At 34.6% G+C, this 23,853-nt stretch overlaps 1 protein-coding gene across 1 annotated transcript; it reads left to right on the top strand.

The window, feature by feature from the left end:
* Positions 1-5,793: 5,793 nt before the first annotated feature.
* LOC104220828 (probable E3 ubiquitin-protein ligase RHB1A) lies at positions 5,794-11,065 on the top strand. Its single transcript, XM_009771789.2, has 5 exons — positions 5,794-5,970; positions 8,381-8,508; positions 9,956-10,388; positions 10,478-10,587; positions 10,690-11,065. The coding sequence occupies exons 2-5, from the start codon at positions 8,440-8,442 to the stop codon at positions 10,720-10,722; spliced, it is 645 nt and encodes a 214-aa protein (XP_009770091.1). The 5' UTR covers positions 5,794-5,970; positions 8,381-8,439; the 3' UTR covers positions 10,723-11,065.
* The last annotated feature ends 12,788 nt before the right edge of the window (positions 11,066-23,853 follow it).

Raw genomic sequence — 23,853 nt, forward strand, 5'->3', positions numbered from 1 at the left:
TATATCTTATGAAAATTATTGTTATCTTTATTACCAAATACTATAAACAAATAACAAAAAAATACTTTAAAATAATTATTCAAAGATAATAAAATAAATTGAAGAATTTGAATCTTTGGGTCTTTTAGAAATTTGTGAGCGTAGAGATAGAACTATAGCTCCTAGAAACCCATAGATAAATAACAATATAAAGTATGAAATAGCTAATATTGAATTATAAAAAATGATGTAATACGATATGAAAAATATAGGGAGCTACATTTATTAAAATAAATATAAAAAGAAAGAAAAATGATAAGGGTAATTTTTGTGATTTTTTTTGTCTTGGGTTATATCCTTATTGCTTCAACTTAACATTTTAGCAATTTAACTTTTAATACTATATTATAATAAATTTTTCTCTATTTTCTTATTTCTTTCACGGCAATTGCTCTTATTGTGTAAAATAATTTGTGTACCTTAAGAGTTTTATCAACTTGACAAATAAGTTTACTTACATAATAATTTTAAAACAAAATTGAATTGACTTTTCCGTTGCTTTATTAATTCAAAGACTTAATTATTTGTTGAGATTTTATGCTTTTTTGATAGTATAGAAGATACAAATTATTTTCAAACTATTCTCCTACTCGAGCATAATATTATTCTCTTTATCGATTTTATGTAATATTGAAAACTACATTTAATAATTAGAACAAATATTTAATTAGGTAATGTTAGAATTATAGGTTCCCTAATAAGAGGAATCAATGTAAACATATTTCTATGGAAATCACGTGAGTATACAAGGAAAAGAAACGTAATACTCTTAATTAATTCTCTTAAATAATATCTATTTTAAAGTCCTTAATATTGGGGTTTCTTATTTAATTCAATAAGGAAAAATCTAATAATCAAATTTTAGTTTCTTTTAAAGTCCTAAATATTAAGATAATAATTAAATGACTATTTTGTCTAGTGTGAGCTCTATTTTAAAAGGATAAAAAAGGCAAACGACATTTCGCTAAGGGCCTTCGTGCTTTTAATATAGTATAGATAGATTAAATAAATTCTTTAATTTTAATTTATCTTTTAATTTATTTTAGTCTAAGCATTTCAAATGGAAACGGAAGAAAGAGGGAAAATTTTCTATTTGGTATGAGAATACTTAGGCCAAAGCGTGTTAGTGCATAGTTGGAATAAGTAAAAGTTTAATATGGAAAAGTTTAGTTGATTTCAAATTCTTAAATATTTAGGATTCTTACATAATTTAAATAAGGAAATAGATTCAATAGTAAAGATTATAGTTGGTTTAAAAATCCTAAATATTAGAAAAATAACTAAAAGACTTTTTTGTCTAATGTAAATTCTATTTTTAGAGGGTAAAAAAGGCGAACAACATTTCGTTAAGGGCCTTCGTGCTTTTAATATAGTATAGATACTAGATAATTTGTTTTTCAAGGCAAATTACTGGGTATTTAAAACTAAAAATTTTCTCTATGTCACACCTTGTCCCTATACAGAAATATAAGTTGTGAACAAGAATAAAAAGACCCTAAAAACATTATGTAACGGTAACAACAACAATCATGCCTTGATCTTTATTATAGTACTTAATGTCATTTAAATAGGAGCAAATGATTGACAAATCTACAGGGAGAGGAATGGCTGACACGTCGCCAAATACTCCTACTTTGTTTTGTTATTAGATAAGTTAGTATTAGTTGTAGTACAGATTGACTTCTCTATAACATCCCTATATAACAACACTTCACTATAAAAGTCAAGCTTTTTTGGAACCAAATTTCATATTATGTTATAATATATGTTATCTATGACAGCACTTCGCTATAACATTCAAAAATATTCGAAACAAACAAGACTGTTATAGAGATGTTTGACTATACAAAGAAAACGGCAGATTGCATTCTCTGAGCTCCACTTCGACAAACATTCAGAATAAAGATCGTCGAGCTGCCAACAATTCTAAGGATTCAAAAAGGACAACATGCATTGTTCTTCTCCCATTAGGGAGAAAAATAATACATTTAAATTTAATCTATCTCTAAAAAACAAAAAACAACTACCCCATGCCAATGGATCCTTCATAATAAACCAAGCATATCTCAAAATGGGCCTTGTCTTCGAAGCCCACAAAATATTTGGGCTGATAAGGAACTCTAAATTGGGCTCAAATAAGGTTTTCAACTTTTGGACAAACCAGGGCTTTGATACCAGTCTTGAATAAACTAAGTCCACCTAAAAGAAATACATGTGAAATCTCTCTATAACAGCCTCGTTTATTCTGATATTTTTGACAGCTATAATGAAGTGTTATTATAGAGGATATATATTCTAACAATAAAAATCAGTTCCAAGTAAAACTTGGTTTTTATAGTGAATGATTGTTATATAGAGATGTTATAGAGAGGTCTGATTGTACTACTTTCTCCGTTTGAGTTTATGTGAACCTTTTCTTTCTTGCTCTCTTCTAAAAAGAATTATCCCTTTTAATTTAGAAAAAAATTAACTTAAACTTTCAATTATACCCTCAATGAAAAGCTTTTATACCTACACAAATACTACGGCATTTTTAACATCACAACCTTCAACTAAATTATAGCCACAAAAATATTAAACTATATTAAACTAGCTTATTTAGGACCACAAATTTTAAAAATCTTTATTTCTTTCTTAAACTTCGTGTTGAATTAAATAAGTTCATGTAAATTGAAACGGAACGAGTATAATGATGATAATAATGGTATTACAACTCCACTAGATACATCATTAGTTGGAATGATAACTTATTGAGATAATAAATTATTCTAATCCCGATAGGTAAGGTACGTCTTCGGCTTAAAATAATTGTTCTCCACTATAGAATATCACAATTCTGTTGGCCCTATTATTTATTTTTTTAATTTTGTTGATAAGTAAGTTGATCCAATTATAATAGATTATCCTACATATTTTGTTGCTTATATATTTCGCTTACATTTCTTAATCAGCAAGAACAGAATTTATTTCTAATATGATGTCATCTTTGTGTTGCATAACTTGCTTCAACAACTAATTTATGTTTTTCTTTATTTTAATCCAATAAAAATATTTATGCTGTCCAAACAAATAAGCCCTTTTGTTTCTCTTTGATAAGTCAATCCTGTAATAATATGCAAACAAGAAATATATAATAATAGAATACCGCTAAAATATTGGTAATGTAGGCAAGAAACGTCAAACGCGGCTATCTTATTACCGGCTAAAATTCAGAAGCTTCCGCAAAATATACACGATAGTGATATTCAGCTAAAGCGACGAATATTCTTTCCAAACGCCGCCCCAACAAGCCACCACCGGAGGCGGATGTAGTGAACACCTAACGGGTTTAACTGAATTCATAACTCTCGACGCATAATAAAAATTCATTAAAATTGCAAAAATAGTGAATATGAACCTATAACTTTGAAACATATAATGAGTTCAATGCTAAAAACCTTAAAAGTCGAACTCATAAGATTTAAATCCTGGATCCGCCTCTGGCCACCACTACTCATTGGAGACAGAGCCCGTTTGGCCATGATTTTTTTTTCCTGAAATTTTTTCACTTTTTTTCGAAATTAGAGTTTGGCGTTAAAATTTTCAATTTTCACTTGAAGATGAATTTTGGAATTTTTCAAAAAAATAAAACATTCCAAAAAACTATTTTTCAAAATGTTTACTCAGATCATTCACAAAAATTAAAAAATAACCCAATATTCATGTCCAAACACAACTCTAATTTTCAAGTACCATTTTCACTTGAAAAATAATTCCATTTTTTCCCGGAATTTTACAATTTTTATGTCCAAACGCCCACTATAATATATATGTACTCAATATTTATACTAAATTAACAATATAAGACATCTTTTTATATGAATATCTTTAATTTCCTATGACTAGTTTTTTTAGTTATAAATATTTTAATTTATCATACTTAAGTAATATATATTTTATTTTAATTTTTAAATGAGTAAATATTTACCGTCGAGACACTAGTCAGCTTTGCAACTTGGAAACCTTATTAAATACAGGAAGTATAAGCTTATTCACTATTTTCAATTTGAATTATAAGAAGATTTTAACGTATTTATATCAATATTAGCTTCAACTCTGCGTATGTGACTTTTGCAAATTATTACTTGTTCTAATGAGATATTTTTTTACTTGAATAAAGCGGAATGACTATTGCACTGCAACTTAAATAAATGTGAGTCAATTATGTGAATTTTATACAACCGAATATAAGTGTTTTTGCAATTTTGTATTGCTGAATACAGTCAAATTGAATACGGTGAATTGAATACAATATAAATTAGTTAAGAATGAATATAACTGAATTGAATATAATATATACAGTGGAATTGAATCAAGCGATATACACCCTATTTCTTGAATTTTTGAAGTTTGAATACAACTGAATCCAATATAGTGAAATTGAATACAATGTAAAATATATAAGAATGAATACATCTGAATTAAATATAATGTATACAATCGAATTGAATGCAACCACATACATCCCATGACAAACATCAATTGCTACGAAATGTAATTAGCTAAATTATAGCTATGTCCAACAATAAGCCTCCAGATAATAGTCATTTTTGAAAATTTCCCAAAAACATAAATTGGTCCAATGTCAAAAAACATTAAAAATAATGCATAGAATTTAAATCATAAATTCGTCCCTAAGTATAATATTAATATTAGAAATGCCTTTATAGTCAAAGTTCTCTACATTAATTTTAGATAATATCGATAACTCTTTACAACACATTAAATCTAAGGCAAACATATTACTCCCTTCGGTCACCTTTACTTGACATGTATACTAAAAATAGATATTCATTTTTACTTGGCACTTTACGCATATCAAGAGAAGACATCACATTTTTTTTCTTCATGTTATACCCATAGTATTTATTACTCATTTCAAATAATTTTTTTAAATCCAATAAAATATGTATCAATTAATATGCGTATAATGGTAAATTATATACTTCATTTATTATTTTCTAAATGGCTTGAAAAGTTAAAAGATGACGAGTAAAAGTGATAGGAGAGAGTAGAAAATTAATGAATTTTACATTTACCATTTTAAATTATTCGATTCATATCTATTGGTCCAAGGAGTTTCATACGCTCACGCGTTAGTCGTTGCCCCGTACAATCCCAAAAGAAAGAATAAATCAAAGCCTTTTCCCATTCCCATATTTTAATAATGAATAAGTACGACTCCTCTAGTAATATAGCACTACCAATAAAATTAATATTACAATAAGTTGTCAGAGACGTCGGAGCTAGACTTTAAAGTTTATAAATTCAGAATTATAATTATTTTAAGTTAATGATTTCTAAATTAATAATTTATACATATATAAATTTTTAAAGCCACATATATTCAAATAAAAGCTAATGAGTTTGATCGAATCCGTAATCCAGAAAATCTTTTATTTTTTAAAGTGAGATTTTTGGCGCAAATTAATATTAATGGAGCATCAAAGTAGATACAGAATAGGGGTGGAAAAAAATGCATATTCCTAGTAAAAAAATTACAATACCTTTTTTTTAGTTTTTTACCCGGTATCCAATATTTATATTGGGCCCGATTAAATTCGAATTTGTATTAAAAAATACAAATTAAAAATAAAATATTACCCAATAAAAACGATTTCATACCAAGTGATTCGAACCCGAGACGTGCAGTTAGTGCCAATATAGAGTATAGTGAAAGAAGTAGTTTTAATATAATTCCAAAAGCGAAGACGTGGTATTTCGCAAAGGAAGTCATCTGACACACTCTCGCACAAAAGAAGCACAAGTGCCCAAACGCCTTTGCCTCTTCCTTCCCCCACCCACCCCCCTCATATACCCACCCCACCCACAAACTTTTTCACCGTTTTTCTGCTCTTTCTGACTCATCACCAATTCAATCACACAACACAGGTAATAATCTATACGTACACTTTCCAATCTCTATTGGTTTCAATCTTCTTCTGTATGTTTGTACAAAATTTTCTGTAGTTTTTTGGTTATTGAGTTTGTTTGATTCATATGGATTGAATACAGTAAGCTTCTATAGTGTTTATATGGTAGACTTTGTTTTTTCAGCTTGAAATCGGTGGTTTTTGACTTTTTTTCTGCTCTCTATAGTTAATTTTTGTAGCTTATTATGGATATGGAATTGTAAAAACTGTATTATTTCCCCTAAATTTTGCTTTTAAGATTACTTGTTAATTTATAGTGTTTGATTTTGTTCGTTTTGTTTTAGTTTTGAATCAGTTTTATGGAAATTCAATTAGGAAAGTTGGATTATGGTGTGATTAATTGTTTAATGTGATGTTCAGAGCATTCGTTTGAGATTTAAGGTGGATTGGACTGGGATTAGGGCTTGCTGGTTTAGTTTAGTGGCTGTAGGATTGTCTGCTAATTTACTGATTTATGATTGAGACTGTAGATTCAAAAATTTGAGTTTTCTATAGTCCTTCACTCATAGATTCCCACCTTGAGGTTTCATGAGCTGACCCTAGCTAGCTAGAGAATGAGGCGTAGTTGTGTTGTTGTTGTTGTTGTATTTTCGTGAGAAGCTTCAACAAGAATTTGAGAAGCTGTTTGAAATTTGAGGCAAGAGATATTGAGTTACTGAGTTTCTCTCAATTCTCTTGGAGAATTTTACATGCTCACGAAATCCTAGTGTCGTCTTGGATCAAATGCACCTCAATAAATTAGTATGAGTTGGATGAATACTGGTTAAATGGTTAATGTATTCTATATTGTGGTTTCTTATGTAAACCTGCAGTTGATCAATGTTATTTCAGATATGTAGAAAAAATTTACTTGGTTTCGGATGGTTAGAGACCTAGCTAAAATATCTGTAAGCCTGTAACTTATCTTGGAATCTTTCTTTGACCTTGAATCTTGTAAGGAGTTGCTTTTAGTATCAGTGTACTCTTGTGGAATAAGCCTACAGAAATAAATACACTATTGGACTTGGTTTATAACAAAAGATAGTTGATTGAAGATGCTTGAAGGGGATGAGATGAACCTAAAATTATGTTCCCTCTGTTCCAATTTAAACTTTTTGCTTTTCGAGATTTAAACCTTGTAATCTTGACCATGCATTTGGACATAAAATCTTTGAATTTTTCGAAATAAAATTTACATATTTGGAAACTACATAAAAAGGATTATAATTTACAATAATTAGTAATTTTAAATATTTAAAAGGCATCTGAAAAAATTACGGTCAAATATAATTCGTTTGCCTCTCGAAATCTGCCTCTCGAAATCTGAACACCTTCACATAAATTGGGATGAAGGGAGTATGAAGTAATATTGTCAAAAAAGAATCTACATCCTCCCTGAATCAATGCAGACTTAGCTAAGAATCTGACACAGCGGAAGCAATATATTTATATGGGTGATACCAACTAGGTGGGATTAAAATTTATTTGCTGTTGCGGTTGTATTAGATCTGGGCAGAGATAAGAGTGTGATTTAGACCATCTAGTTTTAGAGAACCTTATTTGCCTTAAAAAACAAGGTACTTAGCAATATTTAAATGGCAAGAGTTTGGAATGGAGATGAAGGGTTCAAAATCCCGACTAAGTTGGTATTGAGGCAAAGTTGTATGTTCATAAAAGAGAGATGTCATGACTAACTTGGCACAATCTATTGTAACTTGTAGCTCTCCTGAAGTCACTCCCTAATCTGTTAGCCGTTTTTTACCCGTGTTATCTGAATGTTTATAGTAGTGGCATTTTAGACTGGTGTTTCTGCCTAGGGTGAAATTTAGAATTTTTTTCAGGGGCATATTGAAATCAGTTTCATCCTTTGTTGGTGAATTATTAGAGGTCACATGAACAGTTCTACTGTTCTTCCAATGTCACTATTTATACATAGTTAATTAGCTCTACAACACAACATTGGCATCTCCCGTCTAATCCAATCACCTGAGATGAAAATATGGACCAAGTGAAAGGTTCACTTTCATTTTGCTAGCCTCTACAAAATGCGACTTGATTTTACATCTCTATAAACATTGTAATCTTGTCAGTTGAGTTGAAATATTGAGGTCAACTTTCATGATGCTATTTTGGTGGTTGTGCTTGGAGATAATATTTCTTTGTCATGATTTGCTACTTGCTTCACGAATTTTCGAAGTAGTCCTGCCATAAGATAGACTTACTGGTCTTTTCTAGTGAGTAATTTGTGTCTTAAAATCAGAATTAGTTGCTTCTTCCGGTCATACCAGATGTCATTTTTTTAACTTGCACTTTAGTGTATGATGTATCCCTTTGGTTTTTGAAATCTGCTGCATACCTGATAATGATAGTATTATCTTGTAATGGTGTAGAGAGAAAATGAGCAAGGGGTTAACCACTTCAGGCGGTTGACCTAGATAAATTATCAGAAATGGGTAATTGCTGCTGTTGTTGTGCTTCGAAAGGAGTGGAATTGAACGGTTCACCTTCATTCTGTCGTGTAAGTGTTATATCCTCATTCCAAATGCGATTTACCTTGTAATTTCTGAGTAGTCTAATTACAGCTTTCTGGTTTAAAGTTTCTTTGAAGATTGAAATTTATTGTTAGAGCAGAATTTGAGTTCTGGCCCCTTTGTTTCCATCTTTAGTCTTTCTGCTATCCGGGTTTTCATACTTAATTTGACCTTCAATTGGTTAGTGTTTGTAGATTAACTCCAATCTTAAACTGGAATAGCTAACTTTAGCAATTATATTGACCCACGGCTATGTTGTTGGTGTATGATATTTGCCAGAGGGTTCGTTTGTCTCTAAGGCTCTTTTTTTTATTGGAAGCAGAAATTTTGTTACGTACATATTCTCTTAACAAAATTATTTTATCTAAAAGAAAACTTAAAGAATGAATATGCCCCTTTATGCAAGGCAAGCATGAGAATGTTACTGATTAATGGAGTTCTGGAATTAGCTATTCTTGCTGTATTAGACCAAGTCTGTAAAGTTAGTGAATCGGAAGTTAAATGTGTGACATTGAATATTGAGGGACCAAAGGTGTGAAGAGGGTATGGAGATGAACCAAAGCTGGCACCTCTCTCTTGTTATTTTTACATAAAACCATGCCAACTCCACTTTTCTGAATTATAGTATGTTATAAAAATTTTAATAGGGAATAACTAGTAAATTTGGTGTGATATTTTAGGGAGAAGTCTGAAAGTAAAAAGAATTCGGGCACCAACTGATATCGTCAATTTTCAGTCTGGTGAGTGTCCACTGTCCAGAAGCATTACTCAACAATGTCTTGTTCATGCTTCATAGGTTGATAAACGTGGTTCCTGAACTCGTTCCTGTGTATGTTGCATGTTGTGGCATCATATAACAACCTGGATATAGTTAGTTGGACTGTTTGTTCTTTAATATAGGGTTCTTATCTTTCCTTTTTCCCCATCCTCCCCTGCCATTTCCATGCTTTCTATAAGCTCTTTTCAGAAAGGACCTTTGATTTCTATTGCAGTTCTATTCCCTGTATGTTACGTTATCGGTTTATTTCATTGACAAAACCTACAGTCCCTTTTTCTTCTTTTATTGTTTTAGATTTTGCAAGAGGAGATTATGATTTGTTTTGAATAAAGTCCACTATATGATCCCAAATCCATGCAAATGCTTCATCTCAATAGGGAAGTACACAGTTCCTTGATAGAGAAGCTGGTGTTTCCTAGTGCATCAGCAGTGTTTTTAATCAGGAAAGTGAGAGGATAAGGTAAAAGAAAAAGAGTTGGAATATAAGATGAGGAATTATACTTTTTAGCATTAGTAACCGAAATTCACTATTATGTGCTGAGTGCTCTCTGTTAGTGGGAAAAAACCTTTCCATTTTAATGGGATTGACTATTTCACAATCCTTCTGAATTTGTGCTGTGCCACAAAAAGACTTTTTAACTTGAAGATTTATACAGTATCCCACAGTGCCGGAAGAGCGCGAACCCTTGTCATCTCATAATGTCACTGCTGCAGCACTCTCCACTGCGCTTTTGGTTGATACAAATCTGGACACCTCAAGTCCTGACACTTATAGACCACCTCCAATGCCAATGCCTTATGAAACATATGTGGGTAGGCCCAGGACGCCACCAGGTAATCAAGATGGTATCAAGAACGACGCAGCAGTTCAGGAAACAAGCACTGAAACTGGCGTTGCACTGAACACAGCAGATGCTGTCGAAGCTGCAGAGAAGGATAATAAGGAGTCTGAAGGCATCGTGCAAGCAGACGTCCCGCTTGCTGCTCCAAAGGAAGTGGAAGATGAACTTGAGGAGTCCGAGGAACTCAAAAAATCCAATATCCTTGTATTCTTACCCCCACAAGAAGAGTGTCCCATCTGTCTTGAAGGTGACAAATAGCTTTTAGCATTGTTGCTCCCAACTCCCTGCTTCTAGCTTCAACTAGAAACTGAACAATGACTGCCTTCCTCATTGCAGAATATGATGCTGAGAATCCAAAAATGAGCACAAAATGCGAGCATCATTTTCATCTTTCATGCATTCTTGAATGGATGGAGAGAAGTGACACCTGCCCCGTTTGTGATCAGGTTTGTGTTAAATTTTAGGAACCTCACTAGATTGTGTTGACTGGTAACATGAGTTACTGCTATGATGCATCATACTTATTGTCCTCTTTTCCTTCGTTGTAGGAAACGGTTTTTAATCCTGCAATTGATGGATAACAACAAGAATTCTGCTATTGGCAGTTGGTCTCGGAAGTGACTTTTGTTGTATGCCAAGAAGTGTTGTTCAATACTTTTTGTGCCCATGGCAGTTAACAGCTTTAGCTGTAGTTTCTTCACATGTTTCTTTGTGTTTGCTTCAAATCATTCAGCTTGGTTGTGGGAAATAATTAGGATAATGGTTGAAAAGGTTTTTAAAAAAAAAAAGGAGAAAGGAACATTTGGTTTCAATACGCTTCATAGGTTCGTTTTCCATTGTGAATATCCCTTTTTATCCACGAAATATAGGTTATTCATCATTTGTAAGTTGTATTGCATTTCCAAATTTGCAAATTTTTGTGCATCTCTGTATCTCCCACCCATACACAAGTCTCCTTTTTTTTTTCCTTTGCTCTTTTTCTTTTTTTGGTCATTTGATTATGAATTGGTAGCTCTATTTTCTTTGTTTGTAAATACGCAGTATAGGAACTCCATTTTTGTGTACAAAACCGCACTTAAACATTGAAACTTTGTGCAATTTCACAGTTTTTTTTACGTATGAAGTATCCCATCCGTAGCCTTGTATATATAAAGCATTCTCCGGGGGCTAAGTTTGTCCTGTTCATTTCTTTTATTAATAATCTAGAATTCTCTGTCGAGATTCGATTAGTTTGTTCCTTTACCTTTTTCCACTTAAATACTTAGATCTAGTTTACCATGTTTTTTTTTTTGTTTTTTTTTTGCGGGAGAAATTCAAAAATAGTCGGATGGATTACAAGTGGTCATTCAAAATAGTCACAGTTTCAAAAGTAATTGAAATTTAGCCACTTTTGATGTAAAGATAAATCTGAACGAAAGCACTGATCAAAATCCGGAAAAATACTCCAGTATATTATACTGGAGTTCCAGTATAATATACTGTTCTAGTATATTATATTGGAACTTTTCACGTGTTGGAGTTCCAGCATAATATGTTGGAAGTTCATACACAGGTGCACCGATCTCTAGTACATTATGCTGGAATTTTTTGTGTTGCAGCAAAATAGTGATTATTTTTCAATGACTTTGCAAACGCTGGTTATTTTTGAATGATTAGAACGAAAATTGGCTAGCCCGTGCTACTTTTACTATTTGTCAAGTCGTATGGACTAAAAAAATAATACGCTCTTATCATTAAATTGATTTTTATCTTAATATATGACGTAATTATAGTAAATTTATGTTAATATCGAAGATATGCTGCTTCCATAATTTACCATAAGATGCACATATTTGATCTAGGTTTTTTCAGATAAAGAGACTTGTAAGGTAGAAACTAAATCCAAAAGTTTTCTGTGCACATTTCTTTTTTACGCAATTGGAATACTCCTCATTTCTACTGACAGCTTGTTTGGAGAGTTGTTAGGTACCATTTCGTAATGTATCGTATAATATTATATTGTATTGCATTATATTATTTTGATGTTTATAATATTTGGATAGATTGTATCGAGGTAAACTTACAATATTATAAAGAGAAAGTAAGGTACGAGGTAATATTATCATATAAGAAAGTAATGTAAATGATAAAATATGATAAGAAGGTAATATAAATGATAAAATATGATAAGAAGGTAATGTAAATAATAAAATATGATAAGAAGGTAATGTAAATAATAAAATATGATTATTTAATAATAATAAAGGGATGAGAAAAAAAAATAAGGAAACGATGCCGCCATAGCAAATCAGTCATTACATAAAGTGACACTTTTCGTCGTTACGTAATGACAGATTTAAACGATACGATACAATAAAATTTAAGTAACAATCAAAACAAACATTGTATTCAGTGACGGATCCAGGATCTTGGAGTCGTGGGTGCTCCGCCTCTTTATCTACAGTTGTTACGGTCAGAGGCGGATGTAGTGTTCTACCGACGGGTTCAATTGAACCCACAACCTTTTACGTAGAGTAAAAATTTATATGTAAACATTCAATAAAATTGCAAAAATAGTGGATATGAACCCATAAATTTAGAAATATATATAATGAGTTTAGTGCTAAAAATCTTAACAGTTAAACCCATAGAGTTTAAATCCTGGATCCACCTCTGGTTACAGTCACAATATATAAGTGCACAACTACGTCTTATCCCACGATGGTAAAAATATTTAACAAATATACTAAAATTAATATTATAGTTAAAAGATTTAATTTATTCACGATTATCCCTTGCGATTTCATTTTTTAAATACACAATAAGCAAACAAATATCATTTTTTGCTTATTTTACGTTTATTTTCAGAATTAACCTTCAGTGCAAAACTATTAGCTTTAGATTGAACATAAATTGAATATTTTTAATTAATTACAAAAAAGTTTAAACCATATTACCAATTTCCTTCTACAATCGCAAAAGATGGAGTTTCGTCAGCTTAGGTTTGATGGGGTTTGGGGGAAAGAAATTAAAAAAAGCAAAGGCACTTAAAAAGAAAAGAAAAATATGAAAAAGACCATTCATTTTTGGAGCCGAATGGGCCACGATATTGGGGAAGAAAACAGAAAGAGAAAGAAGAAAAATTAAAATGAAGCAAACAAAATTAAAAGAGGAATAAAAGTACTGAAGGGATTATTAATATCAAAATGGAAAAAATATTTTCAGGGATTCGATTACTGTTCCATCTAGAGATCTCTCAAGTGCACTTTCTAACCAAAGCACCCACCTGCTTATTTTGTTCCTGGGTGCTTACTAAAATTATTTGTTAATTTAATACTAATTGTTTACATAAAACAGTGGTTCCGCACCAAAAGCAAGGCTCCACGTGCATCCGCCCATGATTGTATTTAAAGTAACAAGACGATACAATACAACACGTAACAACCATCCAAACAAGCTGTAACTCGGGATTGGCTTATATCTTTTAAAGCATCAGTAATTTGACAGGTAAATATTGGAAAAATGATGGAGCAATATAACAACTTGAGGCCATAAATAAAACAAGACTACAATACCATCTTGTCACACCTCCTTTTTCACCTACACCCCTGCTAAGGGACGTAAAAGGAGTTTTTCCAATTAAAGGACAATCGAAACGGGATTTATTTAAAGGTTCAGAGTCGCCACTTGGGAGATTTGCGGTGTCCCAAGTCACCGGTTGAATCCCGAATCGAGGAAAAGAATGACTCTGTTTAACAGTCTGCGCACTAGAAATTCGGATAAGGAATTCTGTTAACCCGGGAGAAGGTGTTAGACATTCCCGAGTTTCGTGGTTCTAACACGGTCGCTCAACTGTCATATTCGGCTTGATTATCTGATTTTATACAATTATGAACCTACGTGCAAATTTTAACTGTTTACCACTTTTGTTATTATTTATTCAAAGAATTACAACGTCGTGAGAATGCATCTCGAATTGCGCCACATAAATGTACCCGCAATTTTCGATACGTTCCAACTTTGTTGAGATTTGGATTTGGGTCACACAAATGTGCACTCGATTTTAGGAAGATAACATTATTAAATACGCGCCTAAAGATACTAACACGTTGTTATTTTGAGAAAAGCCGTAAAGTTCGCTATGCGACCTGTCTCGAAATCTAAGTATTTTAATACGAACCTTGAAAGAAGGCCTCGCAAGTTAGGCATTTTATTTGGCGAGGTTCATCTCATTTGTTTTAAAAGGGTATCCTAAAGCAAGCTATAATTTTCTACTTAACTTGTCTCTAATAATAAAAATAAAACCTAACTAATTGTTATCTTTTAAGAAGTACTACATCTAAACCTGCAAACTCCAAACAGTCTGCGTGAGAGAATCATAATCCAGGCCCAACACAAACTGGACCAATCGCAGATATGGGTCCAGGCCCCAAACGGATATGCATGTCAGACCCAAACCCGAGCCATTTATTTCGGCCTTGAAGCTTACACTTTATGCAAAGGGGCTGTCGAGCCCCAACCGTCAAATTAATCAATGCTTCAGTTCAATTGTGCACAAGTGTTCATTGAAAGTTTTAAACCATAAAGTTTAATGAACTAATTCAACGAATAATTTTTCTGATTTTTTACCCCAGCCCTTATGCTAACCAAAATTACCAACTCGAGTTCATGTGTCTATCAGATTTAGAGCCGTTGTTCATGCTAGGAATTAACACGGACAATCATGGAAAAGCTTAACTTGTTGAGGTGATTAGCTACTATACCATGTTGTTCGTACAATTAGTCATGTCTAATTTTATACCCGTTTGTGATCCCAACACCCTAAATATGGAAGCTATAGTAATTGACTATTACGATCCAGATTTACCTTTACATTAACATCACAGTTAACTGAATTAACTATAGCAAATCCGAGTAGCTCATACAGTCCAATACATATTCATGGTCATATAATCAATGATCCACAGTCTCTCTAGTTTAATTACAAGACAAATTTCAGAAATTCTAATCGATACTAATGCGTATTTGAAATCTATAACTACAAGCTATACTAATAGTGAAATACAGAAGCAAATTCATAAGATAGCAGTGCCTCGTCATTTGATTTCATAATCGTTCAGATACATCGAATGAAACTTCAAGGCATTAGAGACAACAAGGTACCTGGTATTGATAATATAAGAAGAGGAAGAAGAGGGTCAGCAGCAGTAGCAACAACAAAAATGGCAACCAGCAGTGCAACCACAAATAGCCAGCAACTATATACTTCCCCAAGTATAGAGCAGGAGTAAAAGGAAGACAGTTCTAGCTAATTTCAAATCCTAAACCAGACAAATAATGAAAAATAGCTATTCTTTTTTCAACTTTTTCAAGCTTTTTAGAATTCAATTTTTTCTTCCAATTGAGTATTCAAGTTTCAGTTTTTTTAGTCCCCCCTAGTCTCCAGACCTGATCCCCCTCTTATACAGTCCTGCCCTCCTTTCCAACTTACTGCCCGACCCCCTCCTCCCACTAAAATCTGAATCATTCCACTTTAAACCCACTAAGGAAAAACTTTTCCTTATTTTCAGCCTCCTCATTCCCTTTTGTTCCCCATTAATACTAATCAATTCATTAGTTTAATGGTATTTCAATACTTAGTGGACAGAACACTCAAACCACCCATCTCTCCCTATTTTCAATTCCCAAATTACTCCCCTAAAATCCCTGAAATTGCAGCTATAACCAATGCTCAATGCTCCTAAGTTCTGAATGTAGCCTTATGATTCACTACTATCTAGTTGACATTATCATACCAATACTGAATTCAAATCATTTGTCAGATTCATTTCAGACCCTAGACAGTAGGATTCGATTCATCAATTGCTTAACTTGAATCAAACAACAACAAAAATAAAGGCTAAGGCTATTAATGACCCAGAACACCCTTACAGGGCATGATACAACAGGTTTAGGTGACAACCAAAATAGCAGCTGTGATGAAGCAGTTCGATTGACCAAGCAATTCAGAACATTTCAAATGATCAAGCAAAAACAATGTGACGAACTGAATAAGCCCATAGGCTCAGTACTAAGTTCAACTGTACCAACAGGCTCGTTTCAACACAACATTTAGGACATAAACGAAGTAGGAGGGGAAACAGACTAGCATGAACCATGAAATCAAAACCAACATTACACTACTATCATGTTAAATTAACATTCAGGCCTACCGGACTAATCGACGACACTTATTCAATCGATTACACAAATTATAACACATAACAATTACAACAAACAGAAGCAAATGATAGAATTGGACCAAATAACAGGTCTGGTGGAGAAGGACAAAATCAAACGACAACAATTGAAAAACCCATAAAACTACACTCAACAAAGTAAACAGAATAATCAAAACCAAAAACGGAATAAACAAAACAAAGAAAAATACCTCCAGAACTCGGAAACATGGGCAACCCTAATTTAAAACCAAACTCGAACTGTTTGAGGTCAAACGGACCTTAATCGAGTGTTCTCAACTGAGAACACTTCGACTAAGGTCCACTAGACATCCAACTTCTTTTGATTTAGACAGATTTCAGTCTTTGGTTTTCTAGGGTTCTTGGGGGTTCGATTTGGGGTTCGAGTGTTTCCAGCCAGATTCGAACCAAACCCATGGTGGTTTGGTGACGAGGGAGGTCAGGGACATGTCTGGTATGAGTTTGGGATTGGTTGGGGTAGATCTAGTTTTGCTCGAATCTTCGATTGAAGATTCAAGGGGTTTGAGGGTTATTCGAGGCCAATGGGTACTGGATCTGCAACGAGGGTGGTCAGATGGCTTAGGGGTGTTAATTTGGTAGTCATCGGAAGAGGTGAGGTTTTAGGCTGATTCTTCGCGTTAAGATTCGAGACGTTGGGTATTGATTCGAGAGAAACTGATACAAGATCTGGAAAGAGGATGTCGTGGGGAGGCTATGGTGAAATTTTGGGCGTGTTTGGACCACCGAAACCGCCGTGAGGCGATTTCCGGTGGGCGGAGGACGGTGGTTGAAGGTGGAGGACATGTTTGGTCTCTGAAGATCAGAGACGAAGGTGGAAGGGGGGGTATGGCTTTGGGGGCGTAGGGTAAGAGATTAGTCTTATATACGGAGGGGGTGTTTCAATCTCGGCCGTTAGATCAATTAAGATCAACGGCCAGGATCAATGAGGTTAAACCATACGTCTTCATTTGGTTTAAGTAGGGGGGTCGGGCTGAATCGGATAATGGGTCGGGGGTCGGGTTTGGTCAAAGCTTTGGGACCGTTTGATCAGCTGAGATCAACGGTCCAGATTGAGACGCCTGAAACGGTGTCGTTTGATAGAGGCTGGAGACGGGTTAGATTGGACCTGGACATGAGGTGTGACTTTGGGCCTGAACATTTCCCTTTTTAACACTGGCCCAGTCCGGTTTCTTACCCTTAAAACTTGTTCCTTCTTTTTCTTTTATTTTCTTTTCTTTTTAAAAAACTAAAATTCTAAGTTGAATTATAAATTAACTTATTAAAATACTAATTAGCTCTTAATAATAATTATCAAACATGATTAAGTACAGTCACACCTCCTTTTTCCGCCCCGCGAGGGTACATGAGTTTTTTCCAATTAAAGGACAATCGAACGGGATTTGTTTAATTATTTCAGAGTCGCCACTTGGGAGATTTAGGGTGTCCCAAGTCACCGGTTTAATCCCGAATCGAGGAAAAGAATGACTCTGTATTACAGTCCGCGAACCAGAAATCCGGATAAGAAATTCTGTTAACCCGGGAGAAGGTGTTAGGCATTCCCGAGTTCCGTGGTTCTAGCACGGTCGCTCAACTGTTATATTCGGCTTATTTATTTGATTTTTAACAATTATGCACTTATAAGCAAGTTATAACCCTTTTACCTCTTTTATTATTATTATTATTATTATTATTATTATTATTATTATTATTATTATTTTTAACACAAGAATTGCAACGTTATGAAAACGCATCTCGAACCACGTCACAACCAGTGTACACGTGATTTGTTGACGCATTTTGATTTCGTTGGGATTTGGATTTGGATCACATCAATGTACACCCAGGTTTAAGAAGGTAACATTATTTAAAGTACGCGCCTAAAGAGACTAGCACATTGTTGTTTTGGGAAAGGGCCGTGAAACTCGCTAGCGGCCGATCCCGAGTTCTAAGCAATTAATATATATACATTTGTGAGGGCCCTGCAATCTTTGCGTTTTACTCGGCGAGGCTCATCTCGTTCTTATTATTAAAAGGGAAATCCTAAAAGTGACTATGGTTTTCTATTAAATTTGTCTCTAAACATGAAAGAAGTCAAAGTCCTAATTAGTTTACATGCTTGAAAAGTCTGGGCCTTTTAATAATTTTTGCATATTTGATTAGTTCTGAAATGTCGTTACAAAGTAAAAACATACAGGAATCCTGGCATGATTCGAGCCACAAGAAATCGTTAACTCACCAAATTACGCCTGCCTATCCTTACTTGTTACTTTAACTAACAACCTTAGACCTACAACTACGCTTCTTTTTCCTTAAAATGTTGTAGTACTTTTTTAAGTAACAATTGATGGTAAGATTAATGCTAAGATCTAGTTGACCAAGAACTCAAACAATCATGCTATAATCCAAGATTAGTTAACAACCTACTAGATATTTCAGGGATCAAACCACAAGTGCTATTTTACAAATCATCGGAAGTTATATCCAACATCCATTACATGGTCAAGTTCTGATTGAATACGAGCTAAACTACGTTATTCCAATAACATGATCTAACGCATAGCAATTTTCTGCAGCCCATTACAAACAACTAAAATGACGAGACTATTTTTTTACAAATTACAGAATCAATAATGCTTTAAGGAACTTAATAAAACAGTAACAACAAGTTTCAAACAAACAGATTGCTTTTCTGGTTTTCATTTCAACTTCAACTTTTCACATGAATTCATGCTTCACATTTTCAGCTTACAACAACCATGTTAAAGTTGTGTACCTGGTATTGGAAACAAGAACAAAGTAGAAAAGAAATCAGCAGTAGTAGTAGTAGCATAACAGCAGATTCAGAAACACAGCAACAACCAGTGAAGCCAATAAGAACCAGTAATAGACACCCCGTGGCAGATTTAAAGAAAACCAGGCAGAAAATCAAGCAGTAACCCAATGGAACAGTGCTCAACCAATAGAAAACTGGGAAATACCAAGCTGAAATCCAACAGTACCAAAAGAACACAGACAGATGCAAGAAAACAATAATTTCTGATTTGTCAAACACCCAAAAGAAAAAGACAAGCTGAAGCTCTTTGATGTAAAGCTTAGCCTTATGAGGATCAACCAACCCACTGACTTAGCAAGGTAATAGCACAGCCTATATGCCCTCTATTTCTCTAGAGTTTTAGTTTAAATCTCTAGCTTCAACACTCTTGTTTTTCTCTGGCTTCTCAGGATAAAAAAACCAGCCCCCTTTTTTGTTCTAAATGAGCCTATTTATAGGCAAAGTAGGCAAGCACCAAGCTGCCTTGATACCTTAACTCTGCCCATACCCCTTAAACAACTAAAGCTAATCAGAAAATGCCCATGATATTCCTGACAGCCCCCATACCGCATGTTTTTCTCTTTTTAATCAAAGTTATGGGTATTTTAACTTATTTTAATCAACCTCCCCATGCCATTAAGTCTTGTTCCCCACTATTCTTAAACAATGTATCAGTTTAATGGTATTTTAATACCCTATTGACAGCCATTCAAAGTAAACCATTTTCAGACTCCTTTAAATCCAAATATACCCTCTTAAAAGTCCCTGAAACTGCTGCCTTACACCCCTGTTTCAATTTGTATTAATCCCTTCAGCTATAACCAATTCAAACTTTGCTAACTAACAATTTGGACCCTAACTATCCAACAAACTACAACCTATAACCAATTCGCAACTGAATTCAGACAAATGACTTAATCAGAATTAAGCAGGATGGATCAAATTATTACCATTCAAGATTGTAAAACTAATCGATGACATATATCGAATCGACTACGCGAATTACAACACATACAATCGATAGCAAATAGTTAAACTCGAACAAGTACAGAGGTGATTTCATATTGATAGACACAGGGATCAATTGACAAAAATTGAAAAAATTAATAAAACCACCTTAAACGAAGAAAAAAAAACATATATAAACAAACACCAACGGAACAAACAGGAAAGGAAAAATTACCTCAGAAGCTTAAGAACAAAATGACCCATGCTCGAACTGGACTCGACCTTTTTGATGTCGAACGGACTTTAATTGAAGTGTCCTCAACTGAGAACACCTCGATTAAGGTCCATTAGACTCCCCCCATTCTTCCTTTAAACTGGACGGACCCCCATGGTTTTGAGTTCTAGGGTTCATACGGTCCGACTTGAGGCTCGAAGGTTTCTACCTAGATTCGAACCAAACCAAGCTTGGTTTGGTTACGAGTGAGGCCAGGGGAGTGAGTGGTGTGAATTTGGGGTCGGTTGGTGTAGATCAGGTTTTTGCTCGAACCTTCAAATGAAGATTCGAGACATTCAGGGAAGATTCGAGGTAAGCTGAGTGTGGATTTGGAGAGAGGGGATCATGGTGGTTCAGGGGTGTTAGTTTCATGGCCAGCGACGCCGTTGCCGCCGGCTTTCAGGCGAAGGGGTAGGGTGGCGGCTAGGGTTTTTCATGGGAACTTGTCTCTGAGTTTGAAAGAGACGAAGGAGTGAGAGAGGGGGGGCGGTTGGTTTGGGGGGCGTGAGGTGAGAGATTGCGCCTTTTATACGGGGGAGGGAATTGATCCTGGGCCGTTCGATCTGATGAGATCAATGGCCCAGATCAATACACTTAAAGGGAACGGTGTCGTTTGGTTTTAGTTGGGGGTCGGTTCGAACCGGGTGATGGGTCGGGTATAGGGAACGGGTATAAAAGATGTGATCTTGGCCATTGATCCATTCGAGATCAACGGTCCCGCTCAACTGTGACAGAAACGGTGCCGTTCGGGCACCTCTGAGGAGACAGACCGGTTTAATGCATTGGGCCAGCTTGTTTGGGCCTACTTTTCATTTTAATTTTTGGCCCAAACCGAGTATTCTTTATTATTTTCAACTCCTTTTCTTTTTCTACTTTTAATTAACAATCAATAAAATTCTAAAAATAATTTATAAAACGAAAATTAGCCTACAAAAATGTTAATTAAACCTTAACAACAATTAACACACAAGATCAAACATTTAATTAAAAAATAAAATTACACAACGGCACACATAAATGACAAAATGCAACAAAATACATTTTTTGTGATTTTCTTTCTTTTAAAATAAAACTTGGTTTAATTAATTCCAAAATGTACAATTAAATCTTGAATGTGCATGCAACATGAATTTTTGTATTTTTTAATTAATCACAACAAGGGTAAACATTTACGGACAAAATAATTACCAAAATGTCATGCAAATTCTCCAAATTGTACACAGATGAAATTTGTTTTTTTTTTTTGATTTCTTTTTGGAGTAGTTTTCGTGAAGCAAAAATCACGTGCTCACAGCTGCCCCTCTTTGTTTGAAAACACAAAGAGTTTTCGTGCAAAGATAAAGTGAGCAGATACGAGCGATTTTTGCCCCTCCGAGCACTCCGTGTGAAGAATTTTTTGAAAAAGATTTAACCGAACCTTTGCTTCAAAGGTTTCCTACATATCCCTGGCTAGAAGAGAATCAGGTTAATATAGTTCGGGAATTTTTGGTAGCTGGGCCTACCATGTGACTGCAATGTTACTGCTGTTGCATGTTGTTGCTACTGCTTTTCGATCTCCTTATTACACAGTGCCAAAAGAAACTAGAGGCTAGACTAAACTAGGAATTACAAGATCTTATCTATCCTCCACGCTCCCTGGTTGCTTTACTTTCTTGTCGGCTTGTGTTTCCTCTGGTGTCTTTCTTTCGAAAACTGCTGGGGATGACACTGGCCTCTTGCTTTTCTGAACACAAGTTTTATTATTCCGCTCTGTCTGTTGGGGACACTGCTTCCTACATTAAAGCTTGTTATACTGGAGATTTTTTGTTGCAACCCTCCTCATTACTGACTTCTGTTTGATCTTGAAAGGTATTCCTCTATTCTGCAGGCGAGCTCCTGACTTCTTCAATTTATAATTTTAACAACCTCCATTCTACAGACGGACTCCTGACTTCTTCAATTTATAATTTTAACAACCTCCATTTTACAGGCGGGCTCCTGACTTCAATAACTTCTTAAAGTTTTAACACCTCAATTCTCCAGGCGGGCTCCTGACTTCAACAACTTCTTAAAATTTTAACACCTTCATTCTCCAGGCGGGCTCCTGACTTCTTCAACTTAAAATTTTAATACCTCCATTCTCCAGACGGGCTCCTGACTTCAACAACTTCTTAAACTTTAACACCTCCATTCTCCAGGCGGGCTCCTGACTTCTTCCATTTGTATCTTCCTCTTTCAACTGCCTCCTTCAAAAACTAGTGTCTTATTCCTCCGAAAACTGCTGGGGACAACACCAGTGTTTTATACCTAACTAGGTTATTTTCCTTCTTCGCCGACTACTTCCATTTGGAACTACCTTCCTCAAGCTAGTGTCTTCACTTTTCTGGAACCTGCCGGGGATAACACTGCTGGGGAATTATCTTCCCTTTCTAAGACTAGTTATTTTCCTCTCTTTAAGAATGGTGGGGATGATGCTGATTCAAAGACCACTACTCTTACAACTTGGGTTATCTTGCTTCTTATAAGATTGCTTTCTTTAAAACTTGTATTCTTTCTCCCGTAAACTGCGGGGGATTCCATTTCCTTCAAAACTTGTGTTATCTTCCATCTTCCCCAAACGGGTATTTGATTTCAAGAAAATTTTCGCAATGAGAAAAACAATTCTGCCCCAGTTTGATACTCTTCTTTGTGGCCATGCCTTCCTGCTGTCAACAACATTTCATTTCCCTGCTTCAAATCAAAGAAAAATTTGTTAGTTTAAAACGTGGTGAGTGGTCATGCCATTCCTGCCGGGGATGGTTTTTCTTTTCTCCCTTTCCCTGCTTTGCTTTTTATTACAACACTTGCTGGGGATGATATTATTTGTTGGGGATGATATTCCTACTGGGGATGGTTTTTCTTTTCTTCTTCTTCCCCGCCATGTGTTGTCCGACCATTGCGGGACTTGGTCGAGAATCTGTCGGAGTTGTTCCTATATCCCGCAAATCTGCTAGGGATTCTCATAACCTTTTAATGGTTGCTTTTCCATTTTTCTCCAACTTCCCCTGGAAATTTGGTCCTCTTGGGATCTAGCCTCATTCATCATTCGGTCTTCCGACCAACTTCTTTTCACTTTGTCGCCTTATCTTTGGCCTGTCCTATTCACATTTTGTTTTTCACCATTTTGGCAACTGGTAGTAAGCTCTGAAAATCTTTTTTAAAAACAAACTGCTTGGGAGGTAAAGTCTTTTAAACCAAGAAATGAAAAAGTGATGAATAGGAAAAGAAGAAATCTTTCTGAACAAGTGTTGGGGAAAAGGAAAGAAAAGAACTTATCTGAATGATATAATCGATCCCAACGATCATGTCGTGCATTCCGGATTAATCAACCCAGTCTATTTGTATCAATCAACCCTTCGGACAGCCTCATGTTGCCGGGGATAAACAAGCATTCAACTATTTGCCAAATGTGGATCCTTTCCGCCAATTCTGTCTTGTCGCC

Source organism: Nicotiana sylvestris, chromosome 8 (genome assembly GCF_000393655.2).
Source record: "Nicotiana sylvestris chromosome 8, ASM39365v2, whole genome shotgun sequence".
In the NCBI taxonomy this organism is placed as follows: Eukaryota; Viridiplantae; Streptophyta; class Magnoliopsida; order Solanales; family Solanaceae; genus Nicotiana; species Nicotiana sylvestris.